The sequence below is a fragment of the Rhinoraja longicauda genome, chromosome 43 (assembly GCF_053455715.1).
Source record: "Rhinoraja longicauda isolate Sanriku21f chromosome 43, sRhiLon1.1, whole genome shotgun sequence".
Taxonomy (NCBI): domain Eukaryota; kingdom Metazoa; phylum Chordata; class Chondrichthyes; order Rajiformes; family Arhynchobatidae; genus Rhinoraja; species Rhinoraja longicauda.
Window position 1 is genome coordinate 1,415,598 of NC_135995.1, and position 19,199 is coordinate 1,434,796.

General features: G+C 46.7%; 1 protein-coding gene across 1 annotated transcript in view; it reads left to right on the forward strand.

The window, feature by feature from the left end:
• Window positions 1-18,438, forward strand: part of LOC144612132 (uncharacterized) — a 28,669-nt gene extending 10,231 nt beyond the window's left edge. The window contains exons 3-4 of the mRNA XM_078431693.1: window positions 8,862-9,052; window positions 13,900-18,438. Coding sequence (XP_078287819.1) covers window positions 8,862-9,052; window positions 13,900-14,534 — 826 coding nt within the window. The 3' untranslated portion in view covers window positions 14,535-18,438. The remainder of the gene's footprint in view (window positions 1-8,861; window positions 9,053-13,899) is intronic.
• The last annotated feature ends 761 nt before the right edge of the window (window positions 18,439-19,199 follow it).

Here is a 19,199-nt window from a genome sequence, read left to right on the forward strand (position 1 = left end):
AAGTAGCCTCCACTGCCCTCTGAGGCAGAGAATTCCACAGATTCACAACTCTCTGACTAAAAAAGTTTTTCCTCATCTCTGTTCTAAATGGCCTACCCCTTATTCTTAAACTGTGGCCCCTGGTTCTGGACTCCCCCAACATTGGGAACATGTTTCCTGCCTCTAACATGTCCAACCCCTTAATAATCTTATACGTTTCGATAAGATCCCCTCTCATCCTTCTAAATTCCAGTGTATACAAACCTAGTCGCTCCAGTCTTTCAACATATGACAGTCCCGCCATTCAGGGAATCAACATTCCATTGGCTTTCTTCACTGCCTGCTGTACCTGCATGCTTCCTTTCAGTGACTGATGCACTAAGACACCCAGATCACTTTGTACGTCCCCTTTTCCTAACTTGACACCATTCAAATAATAATCTGCCTTCCTATTCTTACCACCAAAGTGGATAACCTCACACTTATCCACATTAAACTGCATCTGCCATGCATCCGCCCACTCACACAACCTGTCCAAGTGACCCTGCAACCTCATAGCATTTTCCTCACAGTTCACACTGCCACCTAGCTTTGTATCATCGGCAAATTTGCTAATGGTACTTTTAATCCCTTCATCCAAGTCATTGATGTATATTGTAAATAGCTGCGGTCCCAACACCGAGCCTTGCGGTACCCCACTAGTCACTGCCTGCCATTCTGAAAGGGACCCATTTATCCCCACTCTTTGCTTTCTGTCTGTCAACCAACTTTCTATCCATGTCAGTACCTTACCTCCAATACCATGTGCTCTAATTTTGCCCACCAATCTCCTATGTGGGACCTTGTCGAAGGCTTTCTGAAAGTCGAGGTACACCACATCCACCGGCTCTCCCCTGTCAATTTTCCTAGTTACATCCTCAAAAAATTCCAGTAAATTAGTCAAGCACGATTAGATAGGTATATGGATGGGAAGGGATTGGAGGGTTATGGTCTGAGAACAGGTAGATGGGACTAGGTCGGAGAAAGTGTTCGGCATGGACTAGAAGGGCCAAACTGGCCTGTTTCCGTGCTGTAATTGTTATATGGTTATATGTTATATGATTTCCCCTTCGTAAATCCATGCTGACTCGGAACGATCCTGTTACTGCGATCCAAGTGCTCCGCAATTTTGTCTTTTATAATTGACTCCAGCATCTTCCCCACCACTGATGTCAGACTAACTGGTCTATAATTTCCTGTTTTCTCTCTCCCTCCTTTCTTGAAAAGTGGGATAACATTAGCTACCCTCCAATCCACAGGAACTGACCCGGAATCTATAGAACATTGGAAAATAATCACTAATGTGTCCACAATTTCTAGAGCCACCTCCTTAAGCACCCTGGGATGCAGACCATCAGGCCCTGGGGATTTATCAGCCTTGAGTCCCATCAGTCTACCCAAAACTTTTTCCTGCCTAATGTGGATTTCCTCCAGTTCCTCTGTCACCCTAGGATCTCTGGCCACTAGAACATCTGGGAGATTGTTTGTATCCTCCTCAGTGAAGACAGATCCAAAGTAATGGTTCAACTCTTCTGCTATTTCCTTGTTCCCCATAATAAATTCCCCTGCTTCTGTCTTCAAGGGACCCACATTTGCCTTGACTATTTTTTTCCTCTTCACATACCTAAAAAAGCTTTTACTATCCTCCTTTATATTATTGGCTAGTTTACCCTCGTACCTCATCTTTTCTCCCCGTATTGCCTTTTTAGTTATCTTCTGTTGCTCTTTAAAAGAGTCCCAATCCTCTGGCTTCCCACTCTTCTTTGCTATGTTATACTTCTTCCCTTTTATTTTTATGCTGTCCTTGACTTCCCTTGTCAGCCACGGGTGCCTCTTACTCCCCTTAGAATCTTTCCTCCTCTTTGGGATAAATTGATCCTGCAACTTCTGCATTATTCCCAGGAATAATTGTACTCCAAAGACGTACAGGTATGTAGGTTAATTGGCTGGGTAAATGTAAAAATTGTCCCTAGTGGGTGTAGGATAGTGTTAATGTACGGGGATCACTGGGCGGCACGGACTTGGTGGGCCGAAAAGGCCTGTTTCCGGCTGTATATATATGATGATGATATGATGATATGATGATGAATACCTGCCATTGCTGTTCCACAGTCTTCCCTGCTAGGGCCTCCTTTCAGTCAATTTTGGCCAACTCATGCCTCTGTAATCCCCTTTGCTATACTGTAATACTGACACCTCCGATTTCCCTTCTCACTCTCCATTTGTAGAGTAGAACTTATCATATTGTGGTCACTGCCTCCTAATGGCTCATTTACCTCGAGTCCCCTTATCAGGTCAGGTTCATTACATAACACTAAATCCAGAATTGCCTTCTCCCTGGTAGGCTCCAGTACAAGTTGTTCTAAGAATCCATCTCGGAGGCACTCCACAAACTCTCTTTCCTGGGGTCCATTACCAACCTGATTTTCCCAGTCTACCTGCATGTTGAAATCTCCCATGGCCACCACAGCATTACATTTGTGACATGCCAATTTTAGCTCCTGATTCAACTTGCACCCTATGTCGAGGCTACTGTTTGGGGGTCTGTAGATGACTCCTATTAGGGTCTTTTTACCCTTACAATTCCTCACTCTATCCATACAGATTCTACATCTCCTGATTCTATGTCACTCCTTGCAAGGGATTGAATATCATTCCTCACCAATAGAGCTACCCCGCCCCCTCTCCCCACCTGCCTTGTTTTTTCTGTACGTTGTATACCCCTGAATATTCAGCTCCCAGCCCGGGGCCTCTTGTAGCCATGTCTCTGTGATTCCCACAACATCATACTTGCCAATGTCTAACTGAGCCTCAAGCTCATCCACTTTATTTCTTATACTTCGCGCATTTAAATACAACACTTTAACTTCGGTATTTACCTCCCCTCTCACACCGGTCACCATTGGCCCTGACCTTACTCTCATATCCCTTCTAGAACTTCCCTTCCCATTCATACGAGAGTCCTTTACAGTTTCTCCTGTATTCGCTTCCCCTTTAACTCCATCTTCATATTCCCAATTTGTCAACCCCTCCCCCCCACTACTTAGTTTAAAGCCACACTTGTAGCACTAGCAAACCTGCCTGCCAGAATGTTGGTCCCCCTGCTGTTAAGGTGTAACCCGTCCCTTTTGTACAGGTCACCCCTACCCCAGAAGAGATCCCAGTGGTCCAGAAATCTAAATCCCTGCCCCCTGCACCAGCCCCTCAGCCATACATTCATATCCCCGATCTCTCTGTTCCTGCCCTCACCAGCACGAGGAACAGGCAGCAGTCCAGAGATAACCACCCTCGACGTCCTGCTTCTCAGTCTTCTTCCTAACTCCCTAAACTCACGCTGCAGTATCTCCTTCCTCTTCCTCCCGACGTCGTTTGTGCCCACATGCACAACTACTTCCGGCTGATCACCTTCCCTCGCAAGGATGTTCTGAAGCCGCTCCGTGATGTCTTGAACCCTGGCACCAGGAGGCAACAAACCATCCTCGACTCCCGCCTGTCGCCACAGAATCTCCTGTCCGTACCTCGGACAATGGAGTCACCGACTACTATGGCTCTTCCTGACTTCGGTCTCCCCGGTCGAGTTTCCTTGCCTGGGATAGAACCGCCAACGCGACTGCCGCTCAGACTGGAAGCGTCTTCTGCCCCAACAGTTCCCAATAGGGTGTACCTGTTTGCAATAGGCACAGCCCCCGGGGTCTCCTGTTGTCCACGTTCGCTCCCCCCTGAAACGGTCTCCCACCTTCGCTCGACCTGGACCTTTGGCGTGACAGCCTCACAGTAGGTCCTGTCCAGGAAACTCTCGCATTCCCGGATGGCCCTGAGGTCAACCAGCTGCTTTTCCAACTCTGCCACACGTCCAGTCAGGAGCTGCACCTGGACACAGTTCTTACAGGTGTAGCTTCCAGAAGCTCCAGCAGTGTCTCTACCTTCCCACATCCTGCAGGAAACACACTGCGCCAACTTGTGCGCCATCACTTCGGTGTCAAAAACAATTCCTGCTCAAAAAACAAGCATAACCTCCTCACCTCAGCCTCCTCGCCGGAGACTCGCAGCCAAAGACTCGCACTTTTCTCACAGGGCACTTCCCTCAACAGGGCTGCACCCCTTGTGCAAGCCTTGCTTATATCAGTCACTAAATTACTTAAATGGCCAATTTACCAATCGGCGACTTTTCAAACTGACTACTAGCGTCCTCTTGGCGCTCTTTTTAAACTGCCTTTTCCACTGCAATTAACACTTACTTTTCTTCTCAGCCAACGGGCGTCCTTGCTCTGCTCCCAGACTTTTCAAACCCTTGTCAATTGTCAATACCCTACCCCAAGGCCATGTGCTCTAATTTTGCTCAGCAACCTCCCGTGTGGAACCTTATCAAAAGCTTTCTGAAAGTCTACATATCCAATGGCTCTCCATCCATTTTACTTGTCGCAACCCCAAAAAATTTATCCACGTTATACTGCATTTGCCATGCATCTGCTCACTCACCCAACCTGTCCAAGTCACCCTGCATCTTCACAGCATCCTCTTCACAGTTCACACTGCCACCCAGATTTGTGTGGATCTGCAAATTTGCTCGTGTTACTTTTAATTCCTTCATCTAAATCATTAATGTATCTTGTAAAAGTCCCAGCATCGAGCCTTGCGGCACCCCACTAGTCACCGCCTGCCAAAGGGACCCATTAATCGCTACCCTTTGTCTCCTGCCTGCCAACCAATTTTCTATCCATGTCAAAACCCTACGCCCAATACCATGTGCTCTAATTTTGCCCTCCAATCTCCTGTGTGGGACCTCATCAACGGCTTTCTGAAAGTCCAAGTACATTACATCCACTGGCTCTCCCTTGAACATTTTACTTGGTGCACCCTCGAAAAATTCCAGAAGATTAGTCAAGCATGATTTCCCCTTCGTAAATCGATGCTGACTTGGACCGATCCTGTTATTGCTATCCAAATGTGCCGTTATTACGTCTTTAGTAATCGACTTCAACATCTTCCCCCACAACCAATGTCAAGCTAACTGGTCTGTAAGTCCCTGCTTTCTCTCTCCCTCCTTTCTGAAAAAGTGGGATAACATTAGTTACCCTCCAATTCACAGGAACTGATCTAGAATCTATAGAACATTGGAAAATGATCACCAATGCGTCCACGATTTCTAGAGCCACTTCCTTGAGTACCCTGGGATGCAGACCTTAAGGCCCGGGGGATTTATCAGCCTACTGTCCCACCAGTCTATCCAACACCATTTCATGACTAATGTGAATTTCCTTCAGCTCTAGATCCTCTGTCCCCTAGTATATCTGGGCGATTGTTTGTGTTTTTTTTTAACGAAGACAGAACCAACGGACCTGTTTAACTCGTCTGCCATTTCCATTGTTCCCCCATAATAAATTCACCTGTTACCGTGTTCAAGGAATCCACATTTGTCTTAACTATTTTTTCCCTCTTCGCGTACCTAAAGATGTTTTTACTATCCTCCTTTATATTCTTGGCTAGCTCACCTTTGTACTTATATTTTCTCGCCTTATTTCCTTTTTAGTTACCTTCTGTTGATCTTTAAAAGTCTCCTAATCCTCTGGCCTCCCGCTCATCTTTGCAACGTTATACATCTCTTTTATTTTTATACTGTCCTTGACTTCCCTTGTCAGCCATGGTCGCCTCTTATTCCCCTTAGAATCTTTCTTTCTCTTTGGAATGAAATGATCCTGCATCTTCTGGATTATTCACAGAAATACATGCCACCGCTGTTCCACCGTCATGCCTATTAGGGTCCCTTTCCACTCAACTTTGGCCAGCTCCTCCCTCCATATTCACTTTGTTCAACTGCAATATTGACACTTCCAATTTTACCTTCTCCCTCTCAAATTGCAGATGAAAACCTATCATATTATGGTCACTGCCTCCTAATGGTTCCTTTACCTTAAGTTCCCCTATCAAATCCGGTTCATTGCACAACACTAAATTCAGAATTGCTTTCTCCCTGGTAGGCTCCAGTACAAGTTGCTCTAATAATCCATCTCGGAGGCACTCTACTAACTCATTTTCTTGGGCTACTGTACCAACCTGACTTTCCCAGTCTATCTGCATGTTGAAATCTCCGATAACCACCATAATGTAACCTTTGTTACATACCAGTTTTAACTCCTGATGCAACTTGCACCTTATACCCAGGCTACTGTTTGGCGGCCTGTAGTTAAACCCCATTAGGGTCTTTTTACCCTTACAATGTTTCGGTTCTATCCACAATGACTCTACATCTTCTGATTCTGTCATTCCTCCCAAGTCAAGCAAGATTTCCCTTTCATAAATCCAGGCTGACTTGGACCAATCCTTTAACTGCTATCCAAATGTGCCGTTATTACCTCTTTAATAATTGACTCCAGCATCTTCCCCACCACCGATGTCAGGCTAACTGGTCTCTAATTCCCCATTTTCTCTCTCGCTCCTTTCTTGAAAAGTGGGATAACATTAGCTATCCTCCAATCCACAGGAACTGATCATGAATCTATTGAACATTGGGAAATGATCACCAATGCGTCCATGATTTCTAGAGCCACCTCCTTGAGTTCCCTGGGTTGCAGACCACCAGGCACTGGGGATTTATCAGCTTTCAATCCCATCAGTCCACCCAATACTATTTCTTGTCGAATGCAAATTACTTTCAGTTCCTCTGTCTCCCAAATCCTCTGTCCTCATGTACATCTGGGAGATTGTTTGTCTTCCTTATTGAAGACAGATCCGAAGTACCAGTTCAACACTTCTGCCATTTCCTTGTTACCCATAATAATTTCACCCGTTTCTGCCTTCAAGGGACCCACAGTTTGTCTTTGCTAATCTTTTTCTCTTAACATACCTAAAGAAGCTTTTACTTTCCTTCTTTATATTCCTGGCCAGCTTCCCCTCGTACTTCATCTTTTCAGCCTGTATTGCCCTTTTTGTTACCTTCTGTTGTCCTTTGAAAGTTCCCCAATCCTCTGGCTTCCTGCTACTCTTTGCTATGTTTTACATCTTTTCTTTTAGTTTTATTTCATCCCTAACTTCCCATGTTGCCTCTTACTCCCCGAGAATCTTTCTTCCTCTTTGGAATGAAATGATCCTGCATCTTCTAGATTATGCCCAGAAATTCCTGCCATTGCTGTTCCACCGACATTCCTGCATGGATCCTTTTCCAGTCGACGTTGGACAGCTTCTCTCTCATGCCTTCATAGTCTCCTTTGTTTAACTGCAACACTGACACTTCTTATTTAAACTTCTCCCTCTCAAATTGCAGATTAAAACTAATCATATTATGGTCACTACTTCCAAGCGGTTCCTTTACCTCGCATTTCCTTATTAAATCTGGTTCATTGGACAACACTAAATCGAGAATTGCCTTCTCTCTGGTAGGCTCCGTTGAAGCTGCTCTAAGAATCCATCTCGGAGACACTCTACAAACTCCCTTTTTGGGGGTCCAGAACCAACCTGATTTACCCAGTCTACCTGCATATTGAAACCCCCATAACCACAATGGCATTACATTTGTTACATGCCAGTTTTAACTCCTGTTGCAATTTACACCCTACATCCAGGCTACTGTTTGGGGGCCTGCAGATAACTCCCATTAGTGTGTTCTTACCGTTACAATTACCTCAACTCTATCCACAGTGACTCTACATTGTCAGTCCCTATGTCACCCCTCGCAAGGGCCTGAATTTCATCCCTGACGAACAGAGTTACCCCACCTCCTCTGCCCACCTGCCTGTCCTTTCTATAGGACCTATAAACCCTGAATATTCAGTTCCCAGTCCCGATCCTTCTGTGGCCATGTCTCTAATCCCCACAATGTCATATCTACCAATCTCTTACTGAGCCTCAAGCTCATCCACATTATTTCTTATACTGCGCATTCATATATAATACTTTTAATCCATTACTCATCTCACCTTTCACACCGATTCCTATTACACTTGGCCATTCTCTCCTATCCCTTTGTGAGCTTTCTGTCCCGTTAATTCTGGTGTCTTACCTTTTCCTATACTCTCTTTCCCTTCAAATCCATCTTTGGTTATCCCATTTGACACCCCCCACTCCCCCCACTATTTAGTTTAAAAGAGGGGTAAATGGGAAATACGGGACTCGGGGAAGGGAAATATTCCATTTTACTCATTAATCCAGAAAGAATCAGCATTCTGTCTGGGCGATGCTTTCCTTGCCTAAACCAGCCTTTCTCCTTGGATCACTCCATGACCCACAACTCCTATCTCAAGCCTCATGCTCTTGGAATGTCACCTGATGCTGCAAAACTTTGCATCAAATATTCAGCCTGTCATGTCTTGATCTGTGACTGGGAGACTGATGCTACAGTTTAAAATCAGGTCTTGATGTTAAAATCTGGGGTATCTCCGTGAAGCCAATATTCCAAGAGAAGAATAACTCAATTCACGCCACGCTGCATCACAGCTGCTCTGTCTTTGCCTCCCTGTAAATAACACAGCCAGGGTCAACAGTGTTTAATTGTTCCACAATGAAATTCTAACTTCCTGCAGCTTAACAAGTCTGTTAACGCAATAACATGCAGATAAATAGAAAGTAATCAACAATACAATGACAACAACAGTAATACAAGGTAAACATAAAAACACAAAGTACTGGAAATACTGCTCAGGTCAGGCCGCATCTGTGGGAAGAGAAACAAAGTTCAAGTTTCCTTCAGCAGTGTGCTGACAAAGGGTGTACAATATTTAAGGTTGAATTTGGGCCATGGCTGGGGACATCTCCCATTCAACAGAATTTGCTGATATACTTTACGTTCTGTGTTCACTTATAATTTTAAGTGACTGTTGTACCTTCTATCTGTGCTTGTTGTGTTGCAGATTTGTGAACTGTGCCAGAAAGGAGGAGGAACAGAACCTTGTTGCCTTCCAGCACTGGGGCAACATTTACTACAGGACTTGCAAGCCGGTTCCTCCTCACTGCGAGTTGCTGGTCTGGTACGGTGATGACTATGTCAAGGAGCTGAGAATCACATGGACCACAATGTGGATGTCAAACCAAGACCCAAAACGTAAGGATTCTGCACAAATCGGGGAACTGCAGGCCAACTTTAAATGTGTGGGAAGGAACTGATAGACACAAAATGCTGGAGTAACTCAGCGGGACAGGCAGCATCTCTGGAGAGAAGGAATGGGTGACATTTTGGGTCGAGACGGTTCTTCAGACTAGTTAGGGAAAAGGGAAACAAGAGATATGGAAGGTGATGTAGAGAAAAAGAACAACGAATGAAAGATATGCAAAAACGTTACGATAATAAAGGAAGCAGGCCTCTGTTATCTGTTTGGGTGAAAATGAGAAGCTGGTGCGACTTGGGTGGGGGAGGGATAGAGAGACAGGGAATGTCGGGGTTACTTGAAGTTAGAGAAATCAATATTCATACCACTGGGGTGTAAGCTGCCCAAGCGAAATATGAGATGCTGTTCCTCCAATTTGCGTTTAACGTCACTCTGACAATGGAGGAGAACTAGGACAGAAAGGTCAGTGTGGGAATGGGAAGGAGAATTCAAGTGTTTAGCAAACAGGAGGTTCAGGCAGACTGCATGAAGGTGTTCAGTAAACTGATCGCCCAGTCTAGGTTTGGTCTCGCCGATGTATACAAGTCCACATCTTGATACAGGAAATATTGCAAAAGACTCTTGAATAAATGGGAAGGAAAGTTCAAGATGGGATAAGAGAGTAAGGTCAGGGCCAATGGTGATCGGTGTGAGAGGGGAGGTGAATACCAAAGTTAAAGTGTATTTGAAGTATAAAAAATATAGTGGATGAGCTAGAGGCTCAGTTAGACATTGGCAAGTATGATGTTGTGGAAATTACAGAGACATGGCCTCCAGAGGACCAGGACTGGGAGCTGAATATTCAGGGGTATACGACCTATCGAAAAGACTGACAGGTGGGCAGAGGGGGTGGGGTCGCTCTGTTGGTAGGGAATGATATTCAGTCCCTTGCAATGGGTGACATTGAATCAGGAGATGTAGAATCAGTATGGATAGAACTGAGGAATTGTAAGGGTAAAAAGATCCTAATGGGAGTTACATACAGGCCCCCAAACAGTAGCCTCGACATAGGGTGCAAGTTGAATCAAGAGTTAAAATTGGCATGTCACAAATGTAATGCTACGGTGGTTATGGGAGATTTCAACATGCAGGTAGACTGGGAAAATCAGGTTGGTACTGGACCCCAGGAAAGGGAGTTTGTGGAGTGCCTCCGAGATGGATTCTTAGAACAGCTTGTACTGGAGCCTACTAGGCAGAAGGCAATTCTGGATTTAGTGTTGTGTAATGAACCTGATCTGATAAGGAGACTCGAGGTAAAAGAGCCATTAGGAGGCAGTGATCACAATATGATAAGTTTTAATCTACAAATTAAGAGGGAGAAGGGAAAATCGGAAGTGTCAATATTACAGTATAGCAAAGGGGATTATAGAGGCATGAGGCAGGAGCTGGCCAGATTTGACTGGAAGGAGACCCTAGCAGGGAAGACGGTGGAACAACAATGGCAGGTATTCCTGGGAATAATGCAGAAGTTGCAGGACCAATTCATCCCAATGAGGCGGAAAGATTCTAAGGGGAGTAAGAGGCACCCATGGCTGACAAGGGAAGTCAAGGACAGCATAAAAATAAAAGAGAAGTATGACATAGCAAAGAAGAGCGGGAAGCCAGAGGATTGGGACTCTTTTAAAGAGCAACAGAAGATAACTACAAAGGCAATACGGGGAGAAAAGATGAGGTACGAAGGTAAGCTAGCCAATAATATAAAGGAGGATAGTAAAAGCTTCTGAAGAAGGGTCTCGACCCGAAACGTCACCCATTCCTTCTCTCCCGAGATGCTGCCCGACCTGCTGCGTTACTCCAGCACTTTGTGAATAAATACCTTCGATTTGTACCAGCATCTGCAGTTATTTTCTTATAGTAAAAGCTTCCTTAGGTACGTGAAGAGGAAAAAATAGTTAAGAAAAATGTGGGTCCCTTGAAGGCAGAGCAGGTGAATTTATTATGGGGAACAAGGAAATGGCAGACGAGTTGAACCGGTACTTTGGATCTGTCTTCACTAAAGAAGATACAAACAATCTCCCAGACATTCTAGTGGTCAGAGATCCTAGGCTGACAGAGGATCTGAAGGATATTCACATTAGGCAGGAAATGGTGTTGGGTAGACTGATGGGACTGAAGGCTGATAAATCCCCAGGGCCTGATGGTCTGCATCCCAGGGTACATAAGGAGGTTGCTCTAGAAATCGTGGACGCAATGGTGATCATTTTCCAATGTTCTTTAGATTCAGGATTAGTTCCTGTAGATTGGAGGGTAGCTAATGTTATCCCACTTTTTAAGAAAGGAGGGAGAGAGAAAATAGGAAATTATAGGCCAGGTAGTCTGACATCAGTGGTGGGGAAGATGCTGGAGTCAAATAAAAAAGACGAAATTGCGGAGCATTTGGGTAGCAGTAACAGGATCGTTCTGAGTCAGCATGGATTTACGAAGGGGAAGTAATGCTTGACTAATCTTCTGGAATTGTTTGAGGATGTAACTGGGAAAATGGACAAGGGAGAGCCGGTGGATGTAGTGTACCTTGACTTTCAGAAAGCCTTCGACGAGGTCCCACATAGGAGATTAGTGGGCAAAATTAGAGCACATGGTATTGGGGGTAGGGTACTGACATGGGTAGAAAATTGGTTGGCAGACAGAAAGCAAAGAGTGGGGATAAATGGGTCCCTTTCAGAATGGCAGACAGTGACTAGTGGGATACCGCAAGGCTCGGTGCTGGGACTGCAGCTATTTACAATATACATTCATGACTTGGATGAAGGGATTAAAAGTAACATTATCAAATTTGCAGATGACACAAAGCTGGGTGGCAGTGTGAACTGTGAGAAGGATGCTATGAGGATGCAGGGTGACATGCACAGGTTGTGTGAGTGGGCAGATGCATGGCAGATGCAGTTTAATGTGGACAAATGTGAGGTTATCCACTTTGGTGGTAAGAATAGGAAGGCAGATTATTATCTGAACGGTGTCAAGTTAGGAAAAGGGGACGTACAACGAGATCTGGGTGTCCTAGTGTATCAGTCACTGAAAGGAAGCATGCAGGTACAGCAGGCAGTGAAGAAAGCCAATGGAATGTTGGCCTTCATAACAAGAGGAGTTGAGTATAGGAGCAAAGAGGTCCTTCTGCAGTTGTACAGGGCTCTAGTGAGACCACACCTGGAGTACTGTGTGCAGTTTTGGTCTCCAAATTTGAGGAAGGATATTCTTGCTATTGAGGGCGTGCAGCATAGGTTCACTAGGTTAATTCCCGGAATGGCGGGACTGTTATATGTTGAAAGACTGGAGTGACTCGGCCTGTATACACTAGAATTTAGAAGGATGAGAGGGGATCTTATTGAAACATACAAGATTATTAAGGGATTGGACACATTAGAGGCAGGAAACAGGTTCCCAATGTTGGGGTAGTCCAGAACCAGGGCCACAGTTTAAGAATAAGGGGTAGGCCATTTGGAACGGAAATGAGCAAAAACTTTTTAAGTTAGAGAGTTGTAAATCTGTGGAATTCTCTGCATCAGAAGGCAGTGGAGGCCAATTCTCTGGATGTTTTCAAGAGAGAGCTAGATAGAGCTCTTCAAGATAGCGGAGTCAGGGGGTATGGGGAGAGGGCAGGAACGGGGTACTGATTGAGAATGATCAGCCGTGAACACATTGAATGGTGGTGCTGGTTCGAAGGGCCGAATGGCCTACTCCTGCACCTATTGTCTATAGTCTATTGAACAAAGAATACAGTAGATGAGGTTGGAGGAGGTGCAAGTGAACCTCTGCCTAACCTGAACGGACTGTTGGGGTGCCTGGGAGATTCGAGGAAGGAGGTATTGGGGCAGATGTTGCATCTTCTGCAAGGTAAGGTAACTGGGGAGGGGGTGGTTTGGGTGGGAAGGGACCAGTTAACCAGGTAGTTGCGGAGGGATCATTTTCTGCAGAAGGAGGAAAGGGGTGTAGATGGGAAGATGTGACTAGTGGTGGGATACCGTTGGAGGTGGCGAAAATGTTGGAGGATTATGTGTTGTATGCGAGGGGTGATGCGGTGAAAGGAAAGGAAGAGCGGGACTCTGTCTCTGTTGCGATTAGGGAGAGGGGAGGAAGGGCAGAGCTGTGGGGTACCGAAGAAACACGAGTGAGGGCCTCATCCATGATGGGAGAGGGGAACTCTCATTCCCTGAAGAATGAGTACACCTCAGATGTCCTGGTAGGGAACCCCTCATCTTGGGCGCAGATGCGGCGTGGACGGAGGAATTAGGAGTAGGAGATGGAGTCTTTGCAGGAAGCAGGGTGGGAAGAAGTGTAAACAAAGTAGTTGTGGGAGACAGTGGGTTTGTAATAGAGGTCAGCCTGTAATGGAGACTGCTGAATGATGTCGCAGGTGTCAGAAGCACAAAAACTGTGATGCACTGATTTTACTCAACACATCCTTGGAGAACCTCACGCTGAATCACTGAGCATTTACAAAGATGCAGTCGTCCTCAGCAACTCCCAGCTCATCATGTTATTTGACATCTGCACTTTGGTTTTCATTTGCCCATTTTAACAAACCAGTTATCACACTGGGTTAGAAGAATTTTTAAAAACTTATTGATGTGTACCTTGTTCCTTGGGGTATATCAAAGACAGATTCCATCCCCCTTGAGTCTTTATCAGAATCATCTAGTGATTGATAACTCCCTCCTCCCCACAATCTTTCACTAGTCACGCCTGTAAATTATTTGAATTAACATCTCCGAGCAGCTCCGTTAACACTGAAGCATTTACTAATCTGTCTTCCAAATCAGAGCGTGGATTCTTTGCTGAAAGTGATCATTTCTGTTTCCTTCTCCAGCGGTAGACGGCGTGACCCAAGGAGACTGTCATCCCTGCCCTCACTGCACTGTAGCATTCACCACTGTGGAGTTCCTTCCAAGGCAGGTAAGAAGGCATCCTGAAGCCTCCAGACCAACGTCAGCTGGACAACCTTCTTCCTCCAAACTGAACACAGATCCACAAATTAAATGTGGGCAGAGTCTGTTCACACCAACTGACGGAAGGAGGGTTATAGGGAAGTCAAGTGATATTCAAGGACGAATAACGGCGAAATGGCATGAATGTGCAGAATGTGAGAAGTGTTTCACGTGGGCAGAGCAGCTCCACCTACACCAGCGGACCCACACCGGAGAGAGGCCGTACAAATGTCCTGCCTGTGGGAAGAGCTTTGCATACTCAGGGCACCTCCACCGACACCAACGGACCCAGACCGGAGAGAGGCCGTACAAATGTTCTGACTGTGGGAAGGGCTTTGCACGGGCAGGGACTCTCCATCTACACCAGCGGACCCACACCGGAGAGAGGCCGTACAAATGTCCTGACTGTGGGAAGAGCTTTGCACAGGCAGGGGACCTCCGGAAACACCAGCGGACCCACACCGGAGAGAGGCCGTACACATGTTTGGACTGTGGGAAGAGCTTTTCTTATCTATAAGCAGAAAGCTCACACCTGCCTTGAAACATGCCCCGTGTGTGGGAATGTCTTCAAGGATGCAGCAGCTTTCACTGTTCACCTGAGACCCTGTGTTGAACAGTAAAAGTCCACCAATTGTCAGTGTTATAATTTCCTTTATATTATTTAATTTCTTTTATTTCAATTATTTCCTTTTGAACTACGTTAAGTAATTATTTATGTTTTCAAACAGTATCAATATTGGTACTTGCTGTATTTCCCTCTTTTTGGTGATACTTTGTGTGGAGAAGTCTGGGGTAGAAGGGATGGGTCCGTGGTTCCCACTCCCTGTGTGAATTGGGGAACAGGGACGGGTATCATTGCTGCATGTCCGACCCTCTCTCGACTGCATCTTCCGACTGGGATAGACTGCCCCCACTGGGATAGGCAATAGACGGAGGAGTAGGCCATTCGGCCCTTCGAGCCAGCACCACCATTCAATGTGATCATGGCTGATCATTCTCAATCAGTACCCCGTTCGTGCCTTCTCCCCATACCCCCTGACTCCGCTATCCTTAAGAGCTCTATCTTAATTAGATTGTTATTGTGACTGCGGGATCGCTCGGATCGGGGCTGTCGTGATGCAGTCTGGTTATCGCACTGAGTTCATCAACACGGCGATTAATAAATTAACCACTTTTATTGTTGCCGCAAGTCAGGAGAACCGTTCTGTGCCGTGGGCTCATTGCTCCGGTTACTTTGATCAAACTGCTGGTCCCTGCAGGTTTCACTTTATTCCTGTGAGATTTCTTGAAGTGGTGATCACTAAAATGCTGACACTGGAGTTTGCAACGTTTGAAGTGTTGTTCGAAGTCTAAGCAGAAGGTGAGTTTGTAATTGATGTAATTTATTTAACGAATGTTTGAGACCTGAAATGTGTTTTAATTTGTTTCATTTTGCATTGTATTTAAAATATTTCTGTGTGAGGCGATTGACCAGCACCCACGTTGTCCCGGCTAAATCTGTTCATGTTATTGTCATGTTATTCAAGTAATTGTGTTGTGAATCAATGTGATTGAAGAGTATTTTTAATGGCGATGGCATCAACTCCTGGGAGCTCCGTGCATCATGTTCCCTGTTGTTGCTGATGGGAAGTACAGCGGCTCAGTGGACGTACGGCGCTGGTCACTGTGTAATCCCCTCCTGCCTCATCACCAAACCTTTCCAGCGCTCGGCTCTCCACCCCTGCCGCTGCAGCGCCTGCACACATGCACCGTCCAGTATTTATGCTCTTTGTTCAGCCGGCCGGCTTCACCCTCTGCAGCGCTGCATCAATACACATGCGACTCATGCAAGCTGTTTTCCCCAGTCTATGTTCGATGCGCTTGTGACGTGGTCCCTGCTCCTCCGGCCGCCGTGAGGTTCCCGCGGTGGGCGACGAGTGCGTGTGTGTGTGGGACCCCAGTGAGTGCAGGCGGGAGGGAGGGCGAGGGCAGCGTCAGGAAATGGAGGGGAGACACAAGGAACTGCAGATGCTGGATTACAAATATAATACACAGCGCTGGAGTAACTCAGCGGGTCAGGCAGCATCTGTGGGGGACATGGATAGGCGATGTTTCGGGTCGGGACCCGTCTTCCGACTCTAATGGAGGGGATTGGATTCAGCTGCCGTCAAGCTGACAAAGGTCATAAGTGATAGGAGCAGAATTAGGCCATTCAGCCCACGGATGTGTGGAACAAGCTGCCAGAGGAGGTAGTTGAGGCAGGGACTATCCCAACATTTAAACAGTTTAGTCTTGCACTGATAGGAAACTTCACTGGAATTAAGTATTCTTTATTTTAGGCTTTAGAGATGGAGCGTGGAAACAGGCCCTTTGTCTCAACGAGTCCACGCTGACCAGCGATCACCATGTATCACCCCACACACAAGCACTATCCTACACCATGAGGGACAATTTACTGCAGCCAATTAACCTACAAACCTGCACGTTTTTGGAGTGTGGGAGGAAACTGGAGCACCCGGAGAAAACCCACGCGGTCACGGAGCGAGCGTATAAACCCCGTACAGACAGCACCTGTAGTCAGGATCAAACCCGGGTCTCTTTTTTTAAATATATACAAAAGCTTTTATTCAGAAAACAAAAGGGTAACACGATCAAAGGCTGCCGATATTGGCAGTTTACAAACAAACAAACATCAAACTAATACATTGCCAACTTTATCAATAATACACTCGACGTCCCGCGGCAACCAGCGTTCACGGAAGGCCTCCAGCGGCCCAGTGGACACCACGTGTTCCCTCCCCAGGGACACGCGGGCACGGACGTTGGCCCAGAAGAGGGGCAGGTAGCCGACCCCGGTGCGGCCGTCGACTACCCGCTGCCTGGACCCGCAAATGGCCATCTTGGCCAGGCCCAGGAGCAGACCGACAGGGAGACCCCACCGTCCCTCCCGACCCTCCCCCCCTCTGTACCGGGTGCCCAAAAATCAGGAGCACAGGACTAAAATGGAGCCAAAACTTGGGGAGCAGCCCCTTTAGACACTCGAACGCGGGCTGCAACCTCTCATACTGCAAGTACAAATGGTACACGGTCTCTTCCTCACCGCAGAAGTAAGCTGTGAGGCAGCAACTCTACCGCCGCGCCACTGTGCCGCCCTATTCCCACAGTACCGTGCTGCCCATGTTCATCACAAGACACAACAGGTCAGTTCTTCCCACAATAACAGTACAGGAGGAGAGGGGGAGTGAGTAACATTACACAGAGAGAGGGAGAGTAACAGTACACAGAGAGAGGGGTAGTGAAAGTAACTACCCAGAGAGAGGGGGATTGAGAGTAACAGGAGAAGGGGGAGTTCTGCAGTTGTACAGGGCCCTAGTGAGACCGCACCTGGAGTACTGTGTGCAGTTTTGGTCTCCAAATTTGAGGAAGGACATTCTTGCTATTGAGGGCGTGCAGCGTAGGTTCACCAGGTTAATCCCCTGGAATGGCGGGACTGTCGTATGTTGAAAGACTAGGCTTGTATACTCTGGAATTTAGAAGGATGAGAGGGATCTTATTGAAACATATAAGATCGTTAAGGGATTAGTATGGCGAGTCCGGAGGCTTGTACTTTGTTAAAGAAGTTTATTGCGGCAGCAATATTCAATTACAAAGGATAACAAACGAGATTACAGACAACCATTAACTCAAACTGTTCACATCGAAGTTCTCTTCCCACTGCCACCACCTGACCTTGCTGGCCAATCAGCGGGTTCGACTCTCAGGACCAATCCTTATGGTCGCACCACCATGTGACCTTGCTGGCCAATCCGAGGTTTCGACTGTCAGGACCAATCCCTATGGTCGCTACAACAGACAGCAAGTTGTCATAAACAGGAAGTGCAGGTCAGAAAGGGAACCCTCATGGTGTAGACTGATTCATCTGTGTGTAATCTGCTGCCATCCTTCGTCACAGAGTTTGTTAGACGCAATGTCTGTAAGTAATTATGTTTAGTGACATCATCTTTATATGTCCCTATACTAAACGTATAATGTAACTAAACCCTATGTTATTTCTTTTTGTGCCTAAACGTTACAGTTTCACATTGGAATTCAGTAAAGCATCAAACGACAGCTCGTCTCTACTGGTCTTTATTGGGTCAATTGTTTAGCTTGCTAGATAGCCGGATAGGGACATTCGGCGAGTCCAGTATAAAACCCCTTGCCTCGACTAAACCCCTTGCCTCGACTAAACCCCTCGCCTCGACTAAACCCCTCGCCTCGACTAAACCCCTCTCCTCGACTGTGAGATGTAAATGTGAGTGCTCACAATCACGATGCCAGAGACAAAGTCGTGGAAACAAGACAAGTTTATTCACGAGTCTGCAGAGCTGGGTGCCTCTCCAAACCGAGACACACCGAGACAAAGACAGTGCCTTCTCTTTATACAGTACAACTTCGTTGAATCTCCCTCCCTTTTGCTGAATCCCCCTCCCCTTCGGGCTCCTTCCAATCAGAGCGCTGAGGTGCACAATCTTCTGTACCGCCCCGGGTACCCCCCCCCCCAGATCATACATTGTATGTGCATGGCAATTGGCAGTTCCCCGATCAGGGGCGTATTTGCAATATTCATTTACCTCATTGAGCAAGTGCAGTAGTCATCCACATGACCCTTAGTTACCTTCATGACCCATTTCAACCCATCCCTGCTGCTTAGACACTCTCCTAAATTTACGGCCCTTTGTCCAGCCTGCCTCTATCCCTGTACCACATTATCAGTGCCCCAACGAACTCGGTGGTAGTTCAATCACCCTGTCCCTGACGGTTTAATAGCCCTGTCCCTGGTGGAGTGGTAGTTCAACCATCCTGTCCCTGACGGTTTAATAGCCCTGTCCTTGGTTGAGTGGTAGTTCAATCATCCTGTCCCTGCCGGTTTAATAGCCCTGTCCCTGGTAGAGTGGTAGTTCAATCGTCCTGTCCCTGGTGGTTTAATCATCCTGTTTCTCACATCAACCAAGCCCCTCGCCTCGACCAAGCCCCTCGCCTCGACCAAGCCCCTCGCCTCGACCAAGCCCCTCGCCTCGACCAAGCCCCTCGCCTCGACCAAGCCCCTCGCCTCGACCAAACCCCTCGCCTCGACCAAACCCCTCGCCTCGACCAAACCCATCGCCTCGACCAAACCCCTCGCCTTGACCAAACCCCTCGCCTCGACCAAACCCCTCGCCTC